The sequence below is a fragment of the Panicum hallii genome, chromosome 9 (genome assembly GCF_002211085.1).
Source record: "Panicum hallii strain FIL2 chromosome 9, PHallii_v3.1, whole genome shotgun sequence".
Taxonomy (NCBI): domain Eukaryota; kingdom Viridiplantae; phylum Streptophyta; class Magnoliopsida; order Poales; family Poaceae; genus Panicum; species Panicum hallii.
In genome coordinates, this window is record NC_038050.1 from 12,282,227 (window position 1) to 12,290,576 (window position 8,350).

At 40.8% G+C, this 8,350-nt stretch overlaps 1 protein-coding gene across 1 annotated transcript; it reads right to left on the minus strand.

The window, feature by feature from the left end:
* Nucleotides 1-1,057: 1,057 nt before the first annotated feature.
* Nucleotides 1,058-4,427, minus strand: LOC112875198. The gene is made up of 3 exons (XM_025938958.1): nt 4,250-4,427; nt 2,042-3,429; nt 1,058-1,464 (listed from the first exon to the last, which is right to left on the minus strand). Exon 2 carries the CDS (start codon nt 3,371-3,373, stop codon nt 2,942-2,944), a length of 432 nt encoding a protein of 143 aa, XP_025794743.1. The 5' UTR covers nt 3,374-3,429; nt 4,250-4,427; the 3' UTR covers nt 1,058-1,464; nt 2,042-2,941.
* Between the last annotated feature and the right edge of the window lie 3,923 nt (nt 4,428-8,350).

Below are 8,350 nucleotides of genomic sequence, written 5' to 3' on the forward strand. Positions count from 1 at the left end.
GGGGTAGCAGCTAACTAGCTTCCGTCACAGCTAAATAATGATTCTGCCATTGGAAAAAGAATCAATGCATCAATGGAACCGGGCAAAATAAATCTCAAGACAACATGAAGGGGTGAAGAAACTCATGGGGATCGGTTTGTGTGATACTTCCTTACAAGTTGGTGGGTTTTGGTCTTACAAAACAAGACAAATTTCCTCCATTAATTTGATCTAACCCAAAGAAATATTACACTCTCCAGGACAAAAGTTAAGACAAAAAAAATGAATATAAAATCAAATAGAATTATTGAATGATAACAAATAGACCAGTATTTCAAATTGAAAACTATAAGTAAGATAAAATAATACATGCATTCATCAACAAATTCATCACTTAATGCATCACCTATGCCCGATTTTCTTTTGATGGCCATGTATTGAAACGAGAAAATAAATTATGAATTATTCAAATACGACACTATAACTAAGAGTAGAGTAATAAAGCTAATGGTCTGAAATTGGAAGTAAAATAACATTAAGGGCTAATTCATGAGTCATGAAACATAAAACAAAGCTTAACAATATATTGAACAATGAAACTACTGATCACAGTAAAGTCATGATAAGACTTGTTCTTATTACAATTTCTGCACAGCGCACACGGAAATCGGATCCACCATAATAAAATCATCAAACATAAAAACATATATCCACGCAGAAATGTTACTAAGCATCAATGTGGTGGATGGGGGATAGCGGTACGGGAGGCCGGTATCGTGCTTGCTTGTGCCTAGCTGCGTCTGCCACTTGAACCAGCGGCGGCGGCGGCAGTAGCATTGCAGGTGCCTGCTCGGCAGGCCGGGTCAGCGAGCGTGCATGCCAGGGCGCAGCAGCATGCAGCCATACCGCAACAGCTACATACGTGCTGATGGGCCAAATCGCATTGCACAGACAAGATAGGGGAAAAAATCGATTGACAATGTCAAACAATAACCACTCGATTGATCATTTGGAATTCCGAAAGTAAGCCCTAAACATAAAACCTTAAAAATTCGGAAGCTCTTTACACTGTTTATCATTTTCTCAAGGAGCATACTAGCATGGAATGGCAAATTGGCAATTCCATTAGGCATTAGCAAACAATATTTGTTCATATAGACATACAAAGGTGGGGGTGCGGGTACCAACAAAACTTCATGCGAAAGGAAAGCACCCACTATTAAACAGTTATATTATGTACAATCATAACAAGACATGCTTGGTGCAAAAGCAAGTTTGTCGGATGGATTCTCCAAAAGCCCCCGGAAGGCTAGTGAGATTTCTTCAAACTGCAGGTGGCAGCTGCTCTTCAAACTGCAGGTGGTAGCCCTAAACATAAGTTGGTAAACTGCAGTATTTTCACCAATTTGGGTGTTGTAGTTATCTGTCTCTCGAGCTTATCTAGCAAAGTAGTAGTATCGAGCTTCTCATACACCGATTTATGTTCTGCACAAAATACAGAGCACATAATTTTCGATCAGGGGTCCTAAACATCACCAATTAAGTGTGCGTGCGTGCGTGCGTGCTTTTTTTTTTTGGGGGGGGGGGGGGGTATGCACAATGCACTGGGCACTTCAGTTCTCCAGAATGTTAAACCTTAAAGTAGACTAATGTGCAAATAATCCAAATGCTTTATGTTGGCATGCTAGGACAAAATGAGCAAAGAATATCATTTATTTTACATAGAGCAAAGGGACTGACTTCATTTCTGGCTTATTATCTCCAGTAACAAAGGTCATATGATAGCAAAAGAAAAAACTTGTCACAAGATGGACAAAAAATTGTTGCCAATAGTTGTCAGGTTTTCCCAGGTTTGATTCTAATCATCATCTAATATGCAACAATTTCACAGACAACATGCTCTTTTCACTTCAGTTTAGATTCAGATGGGTTGCCAAATAATGAAGTGTACACAAGAGGAAGGCTGGAAGAGGTTTGCATATCAATAAAGTTGAGCCTAGCACATAGGGGTGTCATGACTAATCATGTTCTGACACTGCTAAATAATATATATAGCTGTTACCTGCAAAAAATGCTGCTCAGCTGAAGCGTAACAGCTCTCCACTGCAAACAATGAGAAGAGCCCCCTTGATTAGTTTCTTGCCACCGACGATAGCAAAGGAATCAGAGATTAGCAGTTCACCTGCATAAACAAAAGAGAGAAGTTAATTAACAAACAAAATTAAGTTAGCAATATATAAACATGAATATAAGTTATTTAAAAGATCAAAACATTTCTCAAAATAATTAGCACCTGGATGGTCCTGCATACAACAAAAGTTAAGGATAAAGACAAAACAAAAGAGAACATGAGGGAAACAGCAAGTGTTAGAAACATAACGTGTAAAAAGGAGTTAAATAACAGATAGAATCAAGCTATATGAGAACAAACCGTAAATAATTCAAGCTTGATCAGGAACCTGTCAAGCAGAACACTAATAACAACTGTACAAAAATTTCATTCAGCAAAGTCAGTCAGGTTCCTGCCTCCCAGATTGCAGAACCAAAGAATCCTTCCAAGGATTTTACATGGTCAAACAAATTTACACAACTCAATTGAATTAAAGCGCATCAGATAATCAATATTAGAAGAACATAGAAAGGAAAAATAGCGTACGTAACGTAAAAAAGGCAAACAAAATAACTAAATAGGAAGGGGGGAAAAGGAAGCAGGGAACGATTATCTGAAAGTACTACTGATTCAGAATAGGCAGTTCAACCAAAGTTTACGAGTTACAACAAGGTTCCATGAAACTGAATTCATACTACATAGACATTTATTCAGTGCTCTAAGGGGTCTCATATCCCTTCATAAGTCTACAAAGAAGGAAGCTCTTATAGTCCCATCCTGTGATTGAAGGGAAAAGGGTGTAGAAAGAACAGAATTAGATGGCTGGCTGAAGAAAAGTAAGTCGCATTAGCTCTAGCTCAGGTCCATGCCATCTCCAACCTGGCTGGGGATTGGAGACACAGCAGAGTAGGACCTCTCGAAAGGGGAAGGATGCAGCTGTGCACCACGCCTGCGCTTAAAGGAGCAGCCTTCATTGCTGTCAACTTCATGCTTCCTGCGTATACCCCTCACTGCCTGCTGCTCTAGTGGAGAGAGCGGGAACAACTGCCCACTCACCCGGCAGAGGGAGTTATGGTTATCATAGAGGATCCTCTGGTTACAGTTTTTGTCGCAGATGTGAGTGGTTCCAGTCAGTTTGCAATGGTACATGTTCCCAAAAATGTGCTCATTCTGGCACCTCTTGTCACACTTGTGACTAGGGTTTGACCCTTCTGTGTTAAGAATGGCAGACAAGAAAATCACATTGCTGGGCTCAGCAATCACAGATTTGCCAAATACCTCCATCGCACTGCTGCAAAAGTCTCTTCACAGACCCTTTCAGTCTGTGAGGTCGGAAGTTTCTGCAACCCAAAACAAAATTTCGGTTCAGAGTTTTGTTTTGGAGCTACTGCAAATGATGACAATGTACTATTTCTTGATGCTACTGCTGAACCAGCTCATATGAGTAATATGAGGAAAAAAAATCTACCGCCCTATGCATTGGAATCGTATTGTCAGGAGAACAGAATAACCAGCAGTGACATACTGACATAGTCTCGCATAAGTAACAATAAATTAGAGCAAAATACAGATTAGCGACATTTTTAATCAATTCTGTGTCATAAATCTGTAAAAGTTTTTGCTCAGGTGCCTGACACTAACATGATCCACTGAATTTCATCGATTTTTGGCCAAATCTATAAGAGTTTCATGTCACCGAACCGAATCTGTGTTACGGGCAGTACAGCTGGCATTGAACCTTGACCGAATATAAAATTCGCCAAGTAGAAATATAAAATCTCGCAGATACAAACAAAAAAAAGGACCCTCACAAGTCAGCATCCATCCCTTTCAACCGTAGGCAAACCAGAAATCTTCTTCTTTACCAAAAATTAAACAAAGGTGAACCAATCAACCAAAAACCTAGCTGCCCCACTCGTCCTCTGCCTTTACCACTGCAATTTTATCAGATCTGAACGGTAAAAAAACCGCAACCACCTTATCTTCCGCAATAAATCCACATATCGCAGCGTCTCGCGCCACAATCCACACGGAACGCAACCGGAACAGATTAACAAACAGCTAATCCAAAAATCTAAACGGGCCCTTTTCGTTCCTCGAAACCCCAAAAGAGAATTCTCGAGCAAAAGCATGCCTAAAGAGTGGAAGAAGGGGACTTACCGGCAAGGTCGGATGCGCAAGCCAAGGCAGGGAAGGGTGGGGAGAAACAGCAGCGGACGACGCGGAAGAGGGCTTCGTCCTCTCTCCTCCCTCTCCCTCTCCCTCTCCCTCTCCTCTCTCTCCGCCCGTGGAACACGAACCTCGCAGACCAGTCAGCAGCAACGGCCGGGAGGAGGGAGGGAGGGGCCCGATTTATAGGATCTGCGGCCCTTATCAAATGACCAAAATGCCCACGCACATGGGCCAGAGCTCGAGACGTCGACACGAAGCCGGAAGTTCACTCGCGCGTGCTCGCGTCCACGACGTCCCTGAGCGGCTGGCTCCCTGTACCGGCGGCTCAGATCAGCTCGGTCACGGCTCAACCTGTGGGCCCGGTCTCCGGTAGTATGAAGTCAAGCAACGAGCAGTTTGTTCGTCATTTCGTGGGGTTTCGTGGAACGTTACAAGGGACCAACTTGTCAGAATCCGTAATTTAACAAGAGATGATTCAACCGGACCATCTTTTCCAGATATTCTTCGGTCACAAAAGATAACTAGCAACCATCGGAACACATTGATTGTCACATGATGTTTCCGCTCCGCAACGTATAATATCTAATTATTGCTTACTTTATCTTTGTATCAAACTTAGTTAACTTAGACTAAGTTTACAATGTAGTAACACCTACAAAATCAAAGAAATATACGCAGTTAGAACATATTTCATGATGGATGCAACTAAACTAATTTGCACTAGAGATGTTGGAATTTTTTTTACAAATAGTCAAAGTTAGACTAGTTTGATCTAGGATAGAACCAAATTGAACAAAAATTTGCAATGGAGGGAGTGTAGCTCAATGGTGCACAATCTGTTTTTTCACAAATGGATTAATTTTTAATTAGTCTGTAGCAACTAGAGCACAAACTATCTGTATTTCGCTTTAACTTTGTTTATTTGAATTTGAAAGGCCTCGAAATATGCAAGTTCACCCTATCCGCATACGCAACATTTATGCAACATATAATGCCCAAAAGGATTAGAAGCTAAAGGCATACATCCTCCACCCACAAATGGAAGCATTTTAGAATTTTTTAGGATAGGTTAATGAGAGAGAAATGGCTACGGGTCCTCTTAATCAATCACAAATATTTTAGAGATGCATTTCACATCTGACTTTTTTAGCTAACCAATCATCAAGATTAAATTAATGATGAGTGTGGATTATGCTAGAAATGCTGCCATTATTCATGGATAAATTTTAAATATTAGAAATGCTTATATTTATAGATGAATGGAGTACATAATTTTTATGTATATAAGTTAAATAAAAATATTCTCGAAGTGGTGGATTTCCTTTTTGTAATGCATTATCTATCAAGATACACTAGGCTTTTAGATACTGATAAAAGTAGAAATGATAGTGTCAACCCAATCATCAGCCATATTTATTGCTAGCTGTGCTCTTTGTTTAGTTGATTTATCTTTAAATTTTAAATGTTCCTTGATTATATATGAATTTGATCACTAGAGTTCATAACTTTATGTTAGAATATCATAATAAAATATAGTGTTTATGGACTAATTTGTAATAAAAAATAATACAATTTTCACTAAAAAATCTATGTAGTTTCAGTTATAATATTTGAAAGATAGAAGTGGTCAAACTTTAGAAATAATATAGGGAGGACACATGTAATATTTAATTGTGTGTATAGAGGGAGGAAGGAGTGGAGTGGATTGTATCATACATGTTCTTCTCATATAATTTGTTTTTTCCTTTCGCATAAACTGGCATCGATGAGATGAACTAGTTAATTGCTCTACTAAATACTCAATCCGTTAGGTCATTTTGACAAATATAGATATATAAATTTTGCTATATATCTGGATACAATTGTATATCTAGGTGCATAGATGTATCTAGATTTTTCAAAACGATTTACAATTTGGAACAGAGGGCGTATTTGCTAAGACCACACAAAAGCTCACTCTATCATATCTCAATCAGACAAAAGGGACGGTTACTAAATCCAAAAGTCAGCTGACTCAGCTTTTTCCTAGTGCTGCATATACAGATATACTACGCCCTCGATGCTCACCCGTCTTCACGGATCAAAAGGACGCGGCCGTATGTCTTCCAATCGAGAGTTAGCTCACCTAACGGCTCCACTTGAGCAGCACCGTTGGCCAAGTTCTAGAAGATCTAAAAAATCCCCAGCCTGGCCCACAAAAAGAAAAGGGGGAAGGTTGCTGAAGAACGCGTCATTATCCAGAGTCACTGTTTGATCCAATCCAATACTCCTATGCGCGGTGGTGCGCTGTAGAGCCCAAGCCGAGCCGAGCCGGATACCAAGCCGGTCTAAGCCACGAAACGAGACCCAGCAGCTTGACCCAGCCACGAATGGGGGCCGTACGCGTGTGCACGGGCCTTGCGACCGGCCACGTGACGGATTCAACCGGCAGCAAGTAACGTTAATTATTCCCCGCGAATTCCGTGGATAATACCTTTTTTCAAAAAAAAAATCCGTGGATAATAAACATCATCGTCATCCCGTCCTGTGCCCTGTGAAAGAGGTGTGGGGCCGTCGAGGTGTGGGGCCGTCGCCGTTGGGTGAAGGGGCGGCCCCACCTGCCATAGAGAGGGCAGGAGGTACCAAGGCACGCGGATGGGTTAGGTTAGGTAGAGTAGCAGCTCAACCTCGAAATTCCCAGCCGCCGCAGCGAAAGCGACAAGTGGGGAAACGGCGTGGGCCCGGTGGGGCCCAAATGCAGAGAGCACGTGCTGCACATCGGATGCGGAACCGCGAGAGAATCGCTTATCAGTCAGTCCCAAGTCCACGCTGCATCTCCGTCGTTCATGTGCCTTGTCGCCATCCCTGATCACGCGGCAAAGGCGCATAGCCATCCGACAGGAATCTAGCCGCTCCTGTAAGACCTCGTGACCGACTAATTTTAAGTTCCGGTCAAATCTGATATTTGGAGGTTAATTAGAAGGATTAAATATAAGATAACTATAAAACTAATTGTATAAATATATACTAATTTATAAGATGAATCTATTAAGCCTAATTAATCAATCATTAGCACATGTTTATTGCAGCATAACATTGCCAAATCATAGATTAATTAGATTTAATGAATTTATCTCGCACATTAATCTTCATTTATGCAATTAGTTTTGTAATTAATCTATATTTAATACTTCTAATTAGTATTAAACATCCGATGTGATGGCACTAAAAATTAGTTCGAGGGATCCAAACAGCCCCTTAGTACTACCTTACCACAGATTTTTTTCTTTCTTACCACAAAATAAGAGGGGAGAACACTGCATGCTCATGAAAAAAAATGATTTTGTAACTTAGACAATATTGTCTATAGCAAAAAAATAATATTTTGAGCATATTTTGGAGAAATTCTCATACCTTATTACATGCATATTTTCACATATGTATGTAATGGAATTTTTTTTAAGAAGTTGACCACACACGTACCACGACATCATCTATTCATGAAAGAAGTGATACTAAAACCATTCTGCATTTGAGGGCCCAGGCATGGTTGGTACAGAGCTATAATTTGGGCAACTTGATTACGAGATCAACAGTTCAAATCAAGGGCCATATCAGAAGCAAGATGGTTAAACCCATTGCTAGTAAGTCCTAATCTCTTACCGGTGAGTGTCTATGCGTACATGTCAGTAACTGAGTATCTGTGCATATTATATATTTCGCAAGTACCAAGCCCTTACCTTTTTAAATCTAGTGTCCTCAAGCACGACACCATCAGCATGTGTTGTGGGTGAATCAGGTTCAAAACTCGAAAGTGTTGAAATAACGCCGACAACAGCGGCCACCCGCTACTGACCACGTTACTCGTTGAGAATGCACATGGCTTGCGACACGACCGCAGCGAAAACATGTTATCCAGCTTACCTTGGGATTCTTTGAGATTATCCACGAGCTCAGAAGAGAAACTAAAGAGGCAGTGCTGAGGTCCGTGATCGGATAGAGAAGTTGCTTCGAAGGATCGTCCAAGCAAACCATCCTTCCTTTGGACAATGAGCACAGATGCATTGTGCTGGAAGTTCTTGCAACAAATGAGTGGACTGGACAGAGCAA